Source organism: Vipera berus, assembly GCF_964194415.1.
Source record: "Vipera berus genome assembly, chromosome: 2".
NCBI lineage: Eukaryota > Metazoa > Chordata > Lepidosauria > Squamata > Viperidae > Vipera > Vipera berus.
Window position 1 is genome coordinate 102,339,743 of NC_138203.1, and position 19,488 is coordinate 102,359,230.

General features: G+C 37.5%; 1 protein-coding gene across 1 annotated transcript in view; it reads left to right on the plus strand.

Moving 5' to 3' along the window:
• The window catches only part of TNKS (tankyrase), a 108,186-nt gene extending 89,221 nt beyond the window's left edge, over positions 1–18,965 (plus strand). Inside the window, exons 17-27 of the mRNA XM_081319394.1 lie at positions 87–196; positions 1,028–1,216; positions 1,949–2,186; positions 2,929–3,011; positions 3,827–3,947; positions 4,077–4,174; positions 6,413–6,487; positions 8,258–8,363; positions 10,218–10,404; positions 10,994–11,150; positions 12,539–18,965. Coding sequence (XP_081175520.1) covers positions 87–196; positions 1,028–1,216; positions 1,949–2,186; positions 2,929–3,011; positions 3,827–3,947; positions 4,077–4,174; positions 6,413–6,487; positions 8,258–8,363; positions 10,218–10,404; positions 10,994–11,150; positions 12,539–12,625 — 1,451 coding nt within the window. The 3' untranslated portion in view covers positions 12,626–18,965. The remainder of the gene's footprint in view (positions 1–86; positions 197–1,027; positions 1,217–1,948; positions 2,187–2,928; positions 3,012–3,826; positions 3,948–4,076; positions 4,175–6,412; positions 6,488–8,257; positions 8,364–10,217; positions 10,405–10,993; positions 11,151–12,538) is intronic.
• The last annotated feature ends 523 nt before the right edge of the window (positions 18,966–19,488 follow it).

Here is a 19,488-nt window from a genome sequence, read left to right on the forward strand (position 1 = left end):
TGTTTCTAACCATTTCTTACAGTATTTGGTCTACGATTCCTTCATTGCCGAGTTTTCACTCATGCTGTATTTCTTTTTACACCTAGCTGGTTATAATAATTTAGAAGTTGCTGAGTATCTTCTAGAACATGGTGCTGATGTTAACGCTCAAGACAAGGGAGGATTAATTCCACTACATAATGCAGCATCCTATGGGGTAAGCATTAATTATCTCAGTGTAGTCAAGATGTACAACTTGCATTACACTAACAAGTATGAAACAAGTAGAAGAAACTAGGGTAACCAAATAACAGCATAAAATCGATTTTATTTCAGTCTTCTACAAAATGTTGCTAAAATATGTACAAGGGGAATTGTAAGATTTGTACCAGTTGACAAAAACATTTGTAACTCAGGGTTGAATTGAAGTCATTGGCGCTCTCTGAGCTTGGTTGTTTTCTTGCAGACTAGGTTACAGAACAACTAGGCAAACTCCATTCCCTTCTAGCACTGATGATTTTACTTATTTGGATAATGAAATTTCTGCAAGAAAACAACCGAGTTCAGAGAGCACGAAGGACCCCACAGTATAAGATTTGTCTTGCGTGTTGTTTTAAAAAGTAATTTGAATATCATGTTATCTCTTTGTATATATTCTCTATTGTGAAAACCTAGACTAGATTAAATGATGTATGGATCAAAAGTCGTATCTTCTGTTTTTTGTCTTAGTTGTAATTGGTGTTAGCTTTTTTCAGTTTCTGCATAAAAAAATAAAAATGACAAATGCATCTCCCGTATTAAGGAAGTTTAGATCATTGAAGAACTGAAGGAGTTGTATATTTCACCTACTGGCTAACTAGTATGTTTGTTTCTCATAAATCTCTTTGTATAAAATTATCCAATTAAAAACATAAATTGTTATGTTTTCAGTGCTGAATACATCCAGCTTTGTCATAGCTTTGAATGCACAACAAATCATTTAACAATGTTTGCTTTTCTCTTTAAATTGAGAATCTTCTTATTTTATTTTATTTTCATTTTTCCTCAGCATGTGGATATAGCAGCTCTATTGATTAAGTATAATACCTGTGTAAATGCTACAGATAAATGGGCATTTACGCCATTGCATGAAGCAGCGCAAAAAGGAAGGACGCAACTCTGTGCTCTACTCCTAGCTCATGGAGCAGATCCAACAATGAAGAATCAAGAAGGCCAAACACCTTTGGATCTTGCCACAGTAAGTTGGTTTGGTTTGGTTTTAAAAAATGATGACTCTTATTTCAATATTTAGATCAGTTGACTAAAACGGATAGTCATTTATTTCCTTCATTGACCACATTAATATAGTGAAACGTCTCAGTAAACATACAGAAATGGATTTGACCTGAATCTATTCCTTTAAAAATTTTGAGGAGCTAAGGCTTTGTGTATAGTATGCTCATCCAGTAAGCAATAAAGAACATCACACAATTTATTATGCCACATTGGTTCAATATTTACTGGATGTTTGCTAAGGCAGGTTAAGGAAGTTTTTGTTTCGTGCAGATTGAATGCCTGATTTTTTTAATCCATCGCTTCATTCATACAACTTATAGTCTGTATTGTGGTTGCAAACATTATTCAATAAATTGCTTTATTCCTTTCATTTTTATTGCTTGAACTTTATCTGTAACATCCAAAATGAAATATGCCCTTTTGGAATGCTTCGTACATGTGGACACCTAAAAAATTTATGTACAGAGTACGTAAAAGAGAACTTATCTGGGGGTAAACTATTTTGTAATATTTCAAAGTGTTGTGGAAAGTAAATGCCTTTCTAGCTCTGTGTTACTGTTCCAAAGATTGAGGGCTTGAATATTTGCAAATATTCAAATATTCTTTGAATATTTGCTTTTGAGTATAGAGGATAGTTAACTGTTGTTTAAACTATTTCTTTAAAAATGATTGGTTTTGGTTTTATTATTTTCAGGCTGACGATATCAGAGCTCTGCTTACTGATGCAATGCCTCCTGAAGCCTTGCCAACATGCTTTAAACCTCAAGCCACTGTTGTTAGTGCCTCAGTCATTTCACCAGCATCCACTCCATCCTGTCTGTCTGCTGCCAGCAGTATAGATAACCTCGCAGGACCTCTGGCTGAAATGGCAGTGGCAGGCGCATCTAATGCTGGAGATGGAGCAACAGGAACAGAGAGGAAAGAAGGAGAAGGTACTCTTCCCAATTATAGGAAATTGCCAAAGTCACAGTCCTAAATATGCATAATGGGAAATCATCTTTTATCCGTATTTTTGAGGAAATAAGTCTAAGGTCATGACTTCTAAAGCTTTGTCGGGGTGGGAGGGGTAGAGTGGGAATCTTAACACTTGAAGAAATAGATAAAACAGATTTTCCCTTTGGAATAACTATTTTTCTGGACTTTGTCTTTTTATTTGGGACTTTAAATTAGTGAACATATAGATATTTGGTCTTTGTGTACAAACTTGATTGGTATAAGGCATATATAAAATTATAGTCAACATTGTAAAATCTGTAGGTTGATGGATATTCGGAGGGTGAAATATCTTTTGGTGTTTGCTACGTTACCAACCAGCATGAGTAGGTTACTCATTAAAGTTATATAACATTAGAGGAGGAGGAGGTGGATAGAGCAGAAAAACTGGAATGTGCAGATGGTAACTTTATCTGCCACATGTAGCCTCTTAATGATTTTATTAATAATGAGAATTAATATTATTTGCCATAAAAAAAAATCCCATACATTTTGGCTCTATGTCTCTTGTTTATTCTTTACTTTTTTCTACCAGTAGTAAAGATTTGTTTTCTTGTATAAGATGCAATAAGAGGAAATATTTCAGATCGAAAAGATTACAGTTAAAGGACTAAGGATTTATATGGAGGTTTGGTGACTAGTTTGTATTGATGACTTACATGAAGGATATTTCTGTTGTAGTTGTTGGTCTTGACATGAATATCAGCCAGTTCTTGAAAAGCTTGGGTCTGGAGCATCTCCGGGACATATTCGAAACAGAACAGGTAAAAATGATCCTAAGCTAGCATTGCATTTATTCTTCTATTTCAGTTCAATAATGTGCATGAAATGGAAAGATATGATGGCTAGCATCCAAAGAGCCTCGTAGCTAAGTTTTCTGTCAGAATGCTTTGGTCTTTTATTTCTAAAGCAACCACCTGACATACTTTATGGTAAACTGAATTTTTTAAAAAGCTAATGAGAAGTTATCTGGAATTAACTATTTGATGAAATTCAGTTTTACTTAAGCTGAGCAAAGCAGTTCAAGTGATACTTTAATCGGTTTATTTTTTCTTCAGCCCTATAGCCCTCTTTTAAAAAAAATCCAGGTATCAAGATCTTGTATAGTATTAGTTCTACTTTGTTTCTTCTCATTTCAATTAACATGTAAATAATTTGTCTAAGTTCTATCTTAAAAACAAAAAAAAAGGAATCTTGGTGCTTACGTTAATTACCTAGCATTTTTCCATCCATTGCTTCAGCAAAGGAAGTTCAAATTACATTTTTTTTAAAAACCCAATGCAAACATGAATAAATATGTCCCATTTCTGCTCTCTGTAATTATTCTGTATGCTGGGGGCATGAAACTCATATTGTGCTGAAGGCTGAAGAGAGAGAGAGAAATGTTTGGTGCTTGCTACCAGTTATTCTTCTCCTGTCTTCAGCTGTCCCAGTACAATTTATCTGACCAGCCAGCTGGGCCCTTGATCTTCCTAGAATCCTTTCCCCATCCCTACTTAAAATATATTTATGCTGGCTTTCCTAGTTTCAAAGTGACTAATGAAAAATGCTACTTTTTCCTTCTGTCTATGCTACTCAGATTACCTTGGATGTACTAGCAGACATGGGTCATGAGGAGTTGAAAGAAATTGGCATCAATGCCTATGGGCATCGTCATAAGTTAATAAAAGGTGTAGAGAGGCTTCTAGGTGGGCAACAGGGTAAGTCTGCTTTAAATCTAGCAATTTTAAAGTGATGGCAGTGGACAGTACGCCATCAGTCCTAGTTTTATCATTGGTTCTTCTTGGTGAATATATGTGCATACAAGTTTAATATATTTTCCTTTTCAGGCACCAATCCTTATCTGACTTTTCACTGTGTCAGCCAAGGGACAATTCTTATAGATCTTGCTCCTGATGATAAAGAATACCAATCTGTAGAAGAGGAGGTAAAATAATAATTTTAAATAGTCTTAAAATAGGTCTTTGAATATAACACAATTGTTTCTTTGTTTGCAACATTTCTGTACTATGCAACCCTTATGTGTCACTGTAAGTTGGGGGTGGGGGCACGAAGGGAGGCTCAGCCAATCTCAATTGATACATGGTTGTACTTTGACAATAAAGGTTCATTCAACACCCAGGTAGTCAAGTAATTTTAGATAACATAGTGGAATTTTGTACATATGCAGTCTACTTTGCAGAAGACATGAAAACCCCTTAATTTCACAAAACATGAACAGACCTAATCATGTTTCAGAGGTAGGAAACAACATCCTAGAGCAAGCTAAATCCAAAAAGTGCTAGGGAATTCCTGGATGCTTGACATTCAGACAAATCAGCCATTAAAAGGCACATAGAGGTAAACCACATTTACGTATCATTCAATAGAGACCAAAAAAAAGCTAAAGAGGAAACAAAAGCAATCAACACCCTGATAAGCAGGGATTAACATAAGACAAACAAGCAGGAAACAGCAGCGTGACCAAGGAACTAACAAGGAGAAAGTAACAACTCATCAACATTGACAGGGCAAGCTACTATATTTATTTACCAAATTTATATGCCACCCTTCTCAATGTTACAGCAACTCTGGGTGGCTTACAGGATAATAAAAAGTGAAAAAAGTAATGCAAAACAATTAAAATTAGAAAGATTAAATAAGTAACAAAAATTAAGAGGACAGGTGACATAGGGATGGGAATCTTCTCTCTACCCCAGCAACTACTGCCAGCCTAGAACACCCGTATAAAACCCCACTCCGTTCTAGCTTTGGAGATCTAGTTGGGTAACTAAATATCTGCAAGCAAGCAACCAAGGTCAAAGAGCACCAAGGATTCCACAGTTGACTACTGAGCTACAGGTATTCTCTTCTATTGGTAGCATAGTGCAGGACAGAGCAGCCAAGATATACAAAGAATGGAAATCTAGGGTGGAGGTTTGTCACACCTTTGAGTCACTTTCATACTAGAAGAACATTCTTTTTTCACCTAGGGATATATTTTTGCTTACATGTATTCTTTGCATATTGCTAGAATGAATGCAGCATTATGGTTTATTTCAGTTCCTCTGCCTAAAGAGGCTTTGCAGTGTAAAAAGTTTAGAATTTTATGGAAGTATTACTTTCCCTCAGTCTGAAGAGATCTTACATGCCTCTTTCTATTTCCTGTACTTAAACCCCTATTTAGGATAGCTTGCATTCAGGGTTTCGTGCAATAGATATCATTAAATGTCTACCGAAAGCAGATGGGGAAACTGGGAATTTCAGAAGTAGCAGATAGGGAAAAGTTGAAACCTTTTTTCCTTACATCTAGTCCCAAACCCACTTAGCCAGTGATAGTTCTGTTTAGAAGGACTTTTATCATGTGTAATTTGCTTCTTTTTTGCTTCAAAATCTTTCTATGCTGATTATACATGATATGCAGATGGAGTCTTGAGAGTTGACCAGGTGCAGAAATAAATCAGGAATGAAGTCTTGCTATCCCCGAGAGAAGCCAAATTGCACAACTAGACTCATACAGCCCAAAATTTGAGAGTCTCTCTCTTTATGAGTCAGAAGGTGGCAGCACTCAGCCGATGTCCTCTGCACTTGTAAGCTAAGCAAAGTCAGCCCAGGCTGGCTGGCTGCTTAGGTGGGACACTTTCAAGGAATACCAGGCCATAAGTTAAATGTGGAGGTGAAGAAACGTAACAGATACAGTGCAAACCTCTTTCTTATTCTAATCAAGAAACGTACATGGATTTATGCAAAGGTGTGCTGAATAGGATAATAATAACAAGTTTGATAATGAGGTCCCAAGGGGGCGTGAGTATTTTGAGGAATACCCTAGAGAAGTTGGGCTGATGGACTGCTGCCTAGCAGCATTAATCATTCTTATCTTGCTTGACTGACTTGGTTCCAGATAAACAGCAGGACAGAGAAGGCGAGACAAACAGGATGTCTTTGTTTTTCCAGACCACCACCAAGTGAAGACTGTTCTCTCTACACACACACCCTCCCCATCCCTTTTCCTCCTCCACAGTCTTTGAAATGTCCTGGTTAATTTATTGACAGCCCATCTGTATTTGTTTATGATAAACTGAATTGAAATTGAATATTGGCAGCATGTACCTAGATTTATCCAAGAATTGTTGTCAACTAAATAAGATTTTATGTTTACTGACTCTACCATTTGATTGTTTAACAGATGCAGAGCACCATCAGGGAACATAGAGATGGTGGTAATGCTGGGGGAATCTTCAACAGGTATAATGTCATTAGGGTAAGTTTCAAAGGGTTTATATGCCTAGCTCAAAAAATTTTGACGGAAACATCAAATCAATTGATCCCAGCAGAAGGAAGTAGGGATGATACTGTGTCTTCAGCTTCTTGATTTTGAAGCTCTTTTGACTATCATCTAGGGTGGGCAAAGCATTTGAAAGAGATGCTTTACAAAGTTCATTAGTAATGGCCTTTTTGCTGAAAATGAATAAAAATGAACTGGTGATTTCTGGATTCGCCAATGTAAAAGGGCTGTATGGGGAGAAGGGAACTATGTTATATAATTTTGAAGAGGGGAGATTGTATTAAGTATATCTATTCTTATCCTTCTCTTTTTCTTTGCTCTCGATTGTTTTCAATACCTTTTTCTTTATCTTTCTTTTTCCTTCTATATATGTTCACGTTTATCTTTTATCTTCATAAAAAATACTTAATATAAATTATGTATATATGTAAAAATACAAGTGCATTAGTGCAAGCAAAGCAAGTCTCTTTGCGGCACCAAAGCAACTTCACCCCTTGCATGTTTGTGCAGCTGCTGCAAAGGCTGTTCTCGCATGTCTGCATGCACATGCACAGATCCTACATCTGTGGAGCCAGGCAGCCAAGCAAAGGCAGCTTTTGAAACAACTGCAACAGCCCTCTTGGAGGACAGCTGCTTTATTTATACCAGGGGTCTTCCAACTTGGCAACTTTAAGACTTGTGGACTTCAACTCCCAGGGCTGGCTGAGGAATTCTGGGAGTTGAAGTCCACAAGTCTTAAAGTTGCCAAGTTTGAAGACCCTTGGTTTATACTAACATCCACCACAGCTTGGAAGACTGCACATTTAAATCACTTTTCATCTCTCTGGTGGCTTTAAAATATTAAATCTTAAATTATTATTTTATACAGTAAATGTAACATACATATATGTACATTATGTACATATGTAATACATAATTTTTATTATATTTTATATTGCTCTGTTCTTTCAAAATGCATGCAGTTTCGGTCAAGAACAAATATATTTTACTCATAGTGAGTAAGTGAGCAACTTAATTTTATCCAAATTGTGGAGTTCTTAGTGCTCTTGAGTTTGCTGTTTGCTTGCCGACATTTTGTTACCTGACTAGGTAACATCTTCAGTGCTAGAGGAGAGTGGGGTTTGCTCTCTCTTCTAGCACTGAAGATGTTACCTAGTCAGGTAATGAAACATCTGCAAGCAAACAATCAAGCTTAGAGAGCACCAAAGACTCCACCATTCAACCCTGAGCTGCATATATTATTTTCTGTTTACTGTCTTCTGTTTATCCCAGTCATATTCATGTAGTTAACAATCTGCTAATATGAACTTTGTAGGGAAGGATAAGCATATACTAGATTTGTTAAGAATACAGTAAAGATACAGTGCATAAAATACAGTTTTAAAAAGAGAAACAAATTGGAGTGATGTGATGTTCTGTGGTAAGTATGAGTCTTTAGCTAAATCATATCCATTTCATAGTTTGGAGAAAAATTGAGCTACTTGAGGTTGCCTGAGATGCATGAACTTCTGTTTGTAGGTATATTTGTGAGCCTTACTAACAGAAAACAAAGCTGTCCAAAAGAAGGAGCAAATTAAATTAACCTTTAATTATTCTGGTCGTCATTACTAAAACTAAGTTTTTTTAAAACAAAACCACAGAATCCATTTTAAAAATTATGCAGCTTAATAGAGTCATACTGACTCGGGCTTCTGTACTTTTGTCTTCATGGTATGTTGTTGTTGTTGTTTTTTCATTATTCCATAGATTCAAAAGGTTGTGAATAAAAAACTAAGGGAGAGATTTTGTCATCGTCAGAAAGAAGTCTCAGAAGAAAACCATAATCATCACAATGAACGCATGTTGTTTCATGGTATGTAAGGCAGCCCTCTAAGATGTGTATTTGCAGTATAACAACACTGGTTAAATGTACATAAATTGTACTTTGGTTTATTTACCATTCTGCTGTTTGATTGATTGTGGATTCTGGACTCAGCTCCAAGAAGCCAAAATGGACCTTTGACTGATTTTTTTTTTGGTCCTTTATCAGTACAGGTGTGCTACTCCTCCTATAAGACTCTAGAGCAGACATGTCAAACACAAGGCCCGGGGGCCGGATCCGGCCCGCGAAGTGGTTTCATGCGGCCCGCGAAGCCATCCTGGAAACAGTGAGGGAACGGCCCCCACTGCCTTGGCCCTGGCCCAGAGACCCTCCTTCTGCCAGAGACCCTCAGATCTGTCCCACTCCTGCCCAGGCTCCCATAGGCACCCTTGATGTGAATGATGTAGAGCTGGCCACGCCCACCCAGTAGGCCATACACACTCTAGCCACGCCCACCCAGTAGGCCATACGCACTCTAGCCACGCCCACCCAGTAGGCCATACGCACTCTAGCCATGCCCACCCAGTAGGCCATACGCACTCTAGCCACGCCCACCCAGTAGGCCATACGCACTCTAGCTACGCCCACCCAGTAGGCCACACCCACCCAGTAGGCCACGCCCACCCAGCCCCTTGAGGGCAACTGCAGTACTGATGCGGCCCTCAATGAAATTGAGTTTGACACCCCTGCTCTAAAGCATTTTCCAGCTCCTCAAAGAAATGGGGAGAAGTTTATGATGAAAGGGAAGGAACGTGGTAGAAAAGTCCTGCTGTGAAAGCAGTGTTCCCTTGCGGAGGCAATTCTATCGTGACCAATGTTTTACCTGGTTTTTTTTTTAAATCCCATCTAATGAAATGTGATAAAGATGCAGGTCAGGAAAAGAACAAGAGAGGCATGCCAGGCAATCCATCCTTCTCCACAGATAGAAAAAGGAATCTGCCAGTCAGTTCAGAGAATCTTAAAGCGTATGTTGCTTAGCAATAAAAATGATTACGTTCATAGATGCAATTGTGCTGCAATTGCTTCCTATTAGGAAAAAAAAAATCATAATCAAACCATACAAACCACGGCTGCTGTCTTTACTATGTGCAAGGAATTGAACAAAGATTCTCTCTTTTCTGAGAAACCCAACCCAGCTTCTCCAGTACACTTAATATTAACACATGTCAGTAAGTTCTGGTGTTATCTCAACCCTTACATTAAGATAGGTTTTTCTGTCTTTGGGGGGAAAAATTAAGAGTGGGAGGTACGACATTTTCCTTAAATATATGGAAATTGTTCTTTTGAAAATCCATTGAATCTTCAGAATTCAGAATTTTCTGTCAGATTTTCCTTGGTTTATATCAGGGGTCCCCAACCTCTAGGCCAGGGGTGTCAAACTGCCGGCCCGCAGGCTGGATACGTCATGCTGAAACCGCACCCACCCCATTGCTGGCGATGGGAAAAAAGTCACGACACGTCATGCGACGTTGCGAGTTTGACACCCCTGCTCTAGGCTGTGGCCCACCAGTGGGCCATGAGCTGTTTGCAACCGGGCTGCAGAAATGGCAGGTGAGCACACACACATTCACATCCCCATTTGTGCGAACAGCAGGCAAGTGCGTGCGCGCAGACTCCATTTGTGTGAGAGGCAGGTTTGTGTGCCCACCACTTGCGCAAGTGGATCTTGCTTGCCAGCTGCTCGTGCAGAACCATCCCCTCTTCCCCCACTTGTTCCCCAAGCCAGAAAGGTTGGGGAACTCTGGTTTATATGATGGAACATGGATAAATTATTTTGCTAATTTGATGTTAAGATGAAGTTACAATGCGTATAGTGCATATACATGTTTACATTTTTTGCTTTAGGCTCTCCTTTTATTAATGCGATTATTCATAAAGGATTTGATGAAAGGCATGCATACATTGGAGGGATGTTTGGAGCTGGGATTTACTTTGCAGAAAATTCCTCTAAAAGTAACCAATATGTATATGGAATTGGAGGAGGCACAGGCTGTCCTACACACAAAGATAGATCCTGCTATATCTGCCACAGGTGAGTTCTTGATACATTGGAGTATCTGGAAAATCAGGTACAATGTTTCCTTAGCTGACTGAATGCCAATTTAGAGGCAAAATTAGAAAAAAGACAGCACACATTTCTTAGTTTTCTAGCTTGAAAAAATATGAATGCTGAAATATGGATACTCCATAGCCTCTTGGAGGCTTCTGCAAAGTCAAAGATGGTTCAAAGAACACAAGAATAAAACACAATTTTTATTGCAACAAGTTGAAATGACAAAAATGACCTGATTGTTCTTTCAGTATGCAAACTGCAGTGGCTTGAGGACCAATTATTTGCAGAATGTATAGATATTCTGCTATCACTTACTTAGCCATTCATGCATTTGTGGGGAAATAGTTAGTTTTTCTGAAGTAGCTCCTGAATTGTGATTAAAACCATAGTAAAATGGTCCTAAGAGCTGATGATTTAAGCAAAAAGGAAATTTCCCCCCTTTTTACTGCTTTAAACAGTGTTTGAGAATTGAAAATCGATAGGTGGTACAAACTGTAGATCTCTGACATTGTACGTATGACATGTTTTGCTGCGCTTTTTACATTATTTTCTTTCTGTCTTCTTTTAGACAAATGCTTTTTTGCCGTGTGACATTGGGGAAGTCCTTCTTGCAGTTTAGTACCATGAAAATGGCCCACGCTCCTCCAGGACATCACTCTGTAATTGGCAGGCCAAGTGTCAATGGACTCGCCTATGCCGAGTATGTCATCTATAGAGGGGAACAGGTAGGTGGCATATGAAAATGGCATCTGTCTTCTTCATTGGCTCACTGAAATCTTTGCCCTAGGCCAGGGGTAGGCAACCTCGGCTCTTTTATGACTCATGGACTTCAACTCCCAGAATTCCTGAGCCAGCTGGCTCAGGAATTCTGGGAGTTGAAATCCATGAGTCATAAAAGAGCCGAGGTTGCCTACCCCTGCCCTAGGCCATGCATTGTTAAGCACCACCAAAAAGGTGTCAGAGCAACTTCCTATTGTTAATGATAAATTCTGGTTGGCTTAAGCATCACAGAATATTACCGTGACAAAGTAGATGTTTTTAAAAAGATGCATGATTCTTTCATGCTTTACAGTGCAAACTGCCTTGAATCAGGAGTAAATAACTGTTTGCTTTGGTCTTCCTGCAGTCTGCAAGACCCCGAAGCCTGTTTTAAAAGTTTGATTAAGCAAATGCTGCCGTCTGCAGAGGCACTTTTCTCTAGCACTAACAGTGGCTGAATTTTCCTCCAGAACAATATGCACCCATGATCTGTGGTAAACTACTGGAGCAGTATTGTACTCTGTAAACAAAATTAGCAGCTCCTGCCTTTAAGAAGGACATCCTTAGCACTTTTTGAAAATTAGAAAGTGATTTTCAAGCCGTTCTACTCATCAAAATCTAGGAGGGTGCTTAATTGTTTATATTAGAGCTGATGTGTCATACTGTATCATACTTATGTCATACTGTGAAAAGATCTTATTTAAGCTCTTGTTGAGATGTTGGTTTCATGAATTAGACTGTGAATTATGCTTCCAAAACTTGATCACTTTCCACGCCATCTCCTTTCTGCAGAGGAGGAAAGGAACGAGCACGGCAGAGAAGAGTGTAGTAGCACTTTGCAAATGGATAAAAGTCCACATCAGATACACAGATTTTGAATACTGTCTGGTGTAATTCCTACAATAACAACAACAACTACTACTTCTTCCCAAAAATCAGACAAAAAATTGCTTCCATCAATTAGATATCATTGCCTCGCCTACTGTGACCTTTGCACTCCCTAGAAGTGTTCAGTGCAGTTCCTGGTGGTCAGTTTCTCTTCAGACAATACTTAGGAAGATATCGGATGCTGACCTTGGCTTTTATACATCTTTTCTGCCCCATTAGAGTATGCCATTTTTCCCCAAATGAACAAGTAAAAAAAGAAGATTTCTATTTGAAGCCATGGAAAAGTATCTGTTCTACATAACATGACAGATATTAAATGGATTGCGTTAGAAGCAAAAATATAAGAGAATTGTATCTCCTAAGACAGAAGTAATATAAAAATTAAGTAAAATGAACTTTTTCTGTGTTTTTTTAAAATTATTTCTGTATAATGTGCAGTAATATGGGTGTATCTGCTTATTTGTAGGCTTACCCCGAGTATCTCATTGCATACCAAATTGTAAAGCCAGATACTCCTTCACAGACAGCAGTGGCTGCGGAACAGAAGACCTAGTAGATGCTGGTTCATTGAAGTAGATTACGTGACTTATGTACTGGATGGCTGAGATTAGTTTCGAAACATCAACATTATATGGAATTCTCATCATTCTGGAACTGCTTTATGTCTTTTATAAAGCATTGCTCTGTAAATGAATCTGAGTACCTGATCTGTACTCAGTTGCTACTATTCCTTTTGAGGAAATGTTTACAAAGATTTGCCTTTTAACATCCTTTCTCAGGCTCACTTTCCCTGCAGTTGCCATGGGTGTAATGAGAGCATCACTGCTTCCGTGTGGATATCTGGAGACGTAATTTGTAGTACTGTGCTACAACTCTCTTGAAAGAACAGCAGCCAATACTGATGCAAGAGCTGTAATGAAGTGCAGAGCTTCTATTGAACCCATGCCATCCCCTCAGCGTTCAAGGCTGGTTTTAGTTTTTAGAAGCCTTTAGTCAGTTATTTATTTCCACTTTATTCTTCTGTTACAAAAATGAGCCAGACCCTCCCTTGAGGATGTTTTTGCACAAAGTCAGGTTGACTAAAATCACTTAACAATGCAATAGGAATTTCTTATCCAAGAAGGTGTTAGAGATACAGTTCTTTGGTCTGGGATTCTTTTTGCACTTTCTATGAACTCTTTTTATGTTGCTAGAAACATAATTTTGAGGTAGAAGCCCTGCTTTACTCCTACCAAGTTTCTCTTTCTTTATAAGGTGTTCATACTAGCATCCGTGTGTAGCAGCTTCTTTGAGAAATGGTCTCTGTTCCTCTGTTTTGCTTTCTCCTGTCTAATATTCCAGTATCACGGTTTGAAATGTGTCTAATAAAATGCATAGGAAATACTTGTTGGATGAAACTGACTAGACACAGGATGCCGTTTTCTCTCTGCCCTTGCTCAAGTGAAGTTGTAAGCAAGTTAGTGAAATTCCTCAAGGTCAATTGAACTTGATATCTTCTCTTGGTATTTGTTCTGGTGTTTTTTTTTATATTTTCATCAGATAATGAACAGCAAGGGAGCTGAGCTGTGAGTCAGAAGCCTAGTCCAATTCTACATGTGTGCATAAAGTCCAAAAGGACCATTTTTCCCCCCACAAAGGGCCTATTAGACTATAAAAATTAAGTGTAAAGCTTGCTTGAGGCCCTTTTTCCTTCAACAGGAATAACTCTTTATATTATGTCTGGATTCATCCCTGAGTTTCTTTATGGCAATTCCACTTACATATCACCTTGTCATCATCATTAATATCAAAAATCTACCAATAAAAACAATCTCCCTCCAACCCAACCCACCCCCAAAACCCCATCATTTTTAAACAATTCAGTGACTTTTAGGGAAAAGTAGTAGTAGAGATCTATAAGTAAAATATATAATGGAGAGAGACTGCAATATTGCTTTGCAAAATCTTTGGTAATTAAAACAGCCAAAGAAAATTTGCTTGCAATATAGTTCTTACGTGGACGTTTTTTTATTCCTTGAAAGTAACGGTATTATAGTATGAAATCTACTGGCATCTGCTTGGAAATGGGCAACGGTCTTACCTGATGAACAAAGCCACCACCAAAAATCTTCTTCCAAAGAGATTTCTAATATATATTAGAAAAATATATCTAATGCATATTGGAATGATGTACAGTTTAGAAAAAAAATCATGTAAACATTTGTCAGATTCAGCATTTGATCCAGGAGACAAAACAAGTTAACTTGCTGTGAATCTTTCACTTTTGTTTCTGTTGTTTGAGGTTACTCAGTCTGCCTGGGTTTCTCGGCATGTGATGACATATGGCCCAAACTCACCAAGATCTGAAATAAATATCTAAATTTGGAAAGGATCCAGATGATGAACATTCATTTAGAAACCTTTGTTTTTAAGCACAGCTCTGGGCAAAGTGCTAACTATGGTTGAATTGCAAAGATGTGAAAAATCTACATTTTGACAACTTCACGTGGATACGAATTAGGACTCAGCTGTTTTTTTCATATTTAATCCAAATGGTTAACATGGATGTGGAAGCCTAATGTTCTTTTTCCTCCAGTAAGAGAAAATATTGATTCTGTGGTTGTCTTTTTCCTCCCGTGTGATGGTTAATCTAATGAGTAATTTGAATCCTAAATTCTGAGAATCTCAAATTGCTCCTGTTTTATAACATGTTTCCTGTAGACTAAAAGGTGCTGTCCAAGGAATTCCATTTTCAGTTACTTGTGTCTTGTAGTAATATGATTTTTGTTACTCCTTTCTGGTCAGACTTTGAAAAATATACATGTAAATTTACTCAAGTCTTTGGTGATCTAAAAGCCTAATAAGGGGCATCCTAAAAATTTTTTTGCACACATAGCATTTAATGCCATTCAGTTAATGTTCCCACATAAAGGAGTTGAGAATTGCTGCAAAGGACTTGTACACTTGATTCTGAACTATATTTCTTTGGGATAAGACTTAAACTAATATATTCGATAGATTATCTCTCAATATGTTCTGAATAGAAAACCTGAAAAGTGATTTGGTCATATGTGTGCACAGTCTTCAAAGTAACAAAAGTGGTGTTAGCCTTAAATAAATTACATTTGGGGCTTCCTTCAACCCACTGGGGTAAAAAACTCCAGCCACATCAAGAGATAATAAGTTGCCATAAATATAGTGCCATTTATTGGTCTTGTTCCACTCTGAGAAATATGTATAGGTTGAGACTTTTTCAGAGTTTAAATGTGACAGGCTTAATGTCACAATACAATGTTGGATATAACCATAGAGCATTATCTATGTGGGCTTGATTCTAGCACTTGTAACCGTAATTAGGAATTTTAAGTATCCTGATCATTTGTGAAGGTTACACCTAGTACAAATAGCAGTAAATCTGCTTACAGCAACATTTACTTTTGAAAGGGACTCTACAGCCAATTCATTGATGAATATGTTTATATGATGTATGTATTTGCAACAACACATTTGTTGTATTACATGTTTAGGTACATACCTATAAATATAAATTGGTGAATAATCTGTTGAGCCTTTTTTTAATTACAGTCCTGGGAGTTGGGAAATGTGGGTTACAGCTATGATATTTGGCTATTTTTGATTGTCCTAATGTCACATGCCATTGTGAGGAGAGGGGGAAAGGAGGAGAGAGCTGATAGCTACTTTATGCTTTATTTATTGCTGGAATTTGCAAAAACAAATAGATATAAAATTTGGCTTTTTCTCTAAGTTAACCATTTCATAGAAGAAGAAACAAAGGATGGAATAGTTTCATAGTTGCTCTCTCAGCAGACAGTCATGTAAACTGGGGGATAGAAATGGAATAAAGTATTTAAAATAGCCATCAATTAAAAAATACAGCATATTTTAAAAATTCCATCCATTGAAGCCTATGAATTCTCTGAATACAGAATTCATAACTAAAGTGCAAAATATATTACAGCTTTGTTTAGAAGTCCCAACCAATTCAAAGATGGTACCTTATAAATATAATCTCTTAAACTATTTTTATGCAATGTCCAAACCATGGGATATTTGTTTTGCATATAAATAAGGTTTTGATTTAAATCTTTGTCCACAAACCTGGAAAATTCAGTGCAGAGGCACTGAATTTTGGGAATGGTCGTCATTTTTATTGTAGTATAATCCTCAGCATTCTTGAATGCCTGACATTGCATCGTGGTTTGCTGTCTGCCACAGTGATATTCCAGTAGTAATGGTTTTTTTTTCTTCTGGGACCATTATCTGTCAATGTCAGAAACGACAAATGACAATATTAAACAGATACGAGAGAACGTTTTATTGTCCCAAGATGGGTAAATGCTGTTTTTAGAATGAAAAGGCAGAATTTCCAGATTGGAATCTCCAGCAGTTTCATTGGAGATCTATGAGCTGATATAATGAATGGTTGTAATGTGCAGACTTGAATTGGGGAGGATATTCAGACCAATTACTGCAGCTGCGTGTTCCACTTCTATCCATTGTAGGCCAAGCAGCAGTTTCAAGAAGGCAATTTTTGAGTTGGGCAATGTCACAAAGAGAACAATTTGAAGGATTTCCCCTACTTGCAAAATGAAAAACTGGAATGTTAGTTCATAGATCTTCCATGATATATGTTTCCACCCTTAAGGAATTTTCCCACTAGGCAGCAAAACATTTTCAATTCCATCTGCCTACTAAAATACTAAATTTTGTCACTGGAAAATTAGATTTTTACATATGCCTTCAACTTGATGTACATGCATGACATCCTGGTATCTCTTATTTTAATACTATTTTCTTAGCTTCTTCCTCCAAGTCACAACTGCATACAGTATTATTGTATCCTGGAGTGACTAAGACACAACTACATAATGAGCCAAATGCAGTCTGTTGAAGCATGTTCTTATGGCAGCATAAAGCATGTACAAAAATGTACCATTTGAACTCTAGTTGCTGTTTACAAGAATGAAGCCAACATGCAAAGTCCACTACTGGATTCTATGACCTTGAAGGCCTGACTACACAACTACAGTGATTCTTGTGATCCAAATTTCTTGTTTCGTGGGTAGCGTCTGTGTATGGGCTATTGTAAATGTGGACAAAGCCACCGAGTTTGCTATCTGCGACCATGCTTTATGCTGATTTGGCTTGCAACTATCTATGGTAGTTCATGAGGTTGCAATCTAATATGGAAGAGTTAACATTTCTAGTATTTCCATATACTACATCGGGGCTTCAACCTTGGCAACTTTAAAGACTTGTGGACTTTAACTCTCAGAATTCTGAGAGTTGAAGTTCACAAGTTTTAAAGGTTGCCAGGGTTGGAGACCCCTGCACTACATGGTTACAGCCTTATGGGAAAGTATAACAAAGCATTCCACCACCAACCATCCCGCTGATTCTTTTTAAACAAGGATATAAACTATGTCTGCAAAAGAAACTTGGTTTTTGCTGGAGACCTTATTTTCAGAATTCAAATACAACCGTAAACCATAATGGGGTTTGTTTGTTTTTAAATTACTGTAACACAAAACATAAACTCATCCACCATGGTTCATTTTTTGGGTGCGTTCATATATTCTAAAACTAAGAGTATATCTTTAGCATTTTCTAATAACTTCTCAGTATTTTGCAGCCAACAGAATCAAGATTTACATATGCTGTACTTTTTTCATAGCTATGGAAAAATATGGAACAGAATTGGAATTGCCTGTCTACCTAATATCAGCTGAATCTCCATTAAAACATAAGTTTGTAGATTACAAATATTTTAGTGAGAAAGCAACAATCAGAATTTCTTGATTTCAAAGCAGGGCTTTGGTGGGGTACTCATTTCTTGGGTACTCCCTCCTATGCCAAAATTATACCAAATGATTAAAAAAAATTGGATAAAACTAACAATTGGTTATGAAAAATAAAATAGAATCATGTATATTTGTTCTATTTATACAATTTATACTTGGTGCCAGATGTTAATAAGCAAAATGAATAATACATAATTGTGGCTTGTACAAGAATTTTGTGATGTAGTTTCCTTCATGCTTTATTAGATGGGAAAAAAATGAGGCAGACTAAATAATTGAGAACAGTTTTCAGAAAAGTAGCTGTACAACTATTGTATCAAAGCAGTCTTGTAGCCGCTTAAAGGCTAACAATTATAGCATTTGCTTTGTTTTTGGAGCAAAAATGTTCCCTAAAAGTTTGTGCCATAATGTAGGGCGTATTTTCCTCTTCCTGTCTTCCATTAATGTTCCTTTTAGTCTGTAGGTTTGAAGGGAAAAAAAGACAAAGTATACATCTAAACAAAAATATCTGTATACCACTACCAGTTTTGTAATTTATTGATCATAAAATAGATGTTTTTGTGTACTGGTTCTGCGGAAAAAGAGTTATTGGTAAAAGGTTTTAAAGGCTTTGTTTATAGTGCAATTTCAACAATATTTTTTAATTTATTTGTCATGCCTTCAAGACTTCCAGCAAGTTTTCAGAATTGGTGATTTTGTTTATATAGGTTGATGGCTACTGCAGAACAAAAAACCCCAACCCTCTTTAGATCATTTTGGCACCTCATTTATTTTCATAGGCATTAAAGTACTAGCTTTGCATTTTGAGAATAATCTTGTGTAACTTGCTTGCATAGCTAGCCTTGTATTCTTGATTTCTTTTGGCAATAGAAAAACATATGAAGTCTCAGTATGGCTTCTTCATTGTCTGTGAGTCGGAGTTGGTTATTTCCCTTTTTTTTCTTAAGAGTTAGGTTCTCTTAATTTACCAGTGTGATGGAATTTTGCATAAAGCCAATGTAACAACCGAGTTAGCTCTTGTGCTTTCACTTAATGTCAGACATATAGTACTTGTGACAGAAAAGAATCAATAAACACTCCTTTTTTAATACTTGAACATTTGTACTTTTACTATGACATATTAACAATCATGGAACCATTCTCCTGTAATTGTAGTAGTAGGGTTGGTCGCGATAGCAGTCTTGAGATTTCCTTCCTAGCTTACTACCGTATTTCATCTTAACTTCTTCAAAATGCCTTTTGTTCACCCTCCGCACAGATAAGCGTGTATTTTAGTGTATCTTGTACTTGAGCGAACTAGGAATACGTCTGGCCATTATATAAACCAGGGGTCCCCAACCTCTGGACTTTGGCACAGCACCAGGCCATGGCCTGTTCAGAACCAGGCCACAAAAGTGGCAGATGAGAGCATGCAACTTCACTTGTGTGAGCGATGCACATGTGCCCAAAGCTGCCACTTGCAGAAAACCATCCCTTCCCCCCCCCCCAGTAGTCCGCCAAGCCAGAAAGGTTGGGGACCACAGATGTAAACCACCTTTTTATCATCACGTTTCCCTATAAACACATTCCGCAAATGAAAGTGAAATTGTATCTTTCAACTCAAATTTGCTTGGAT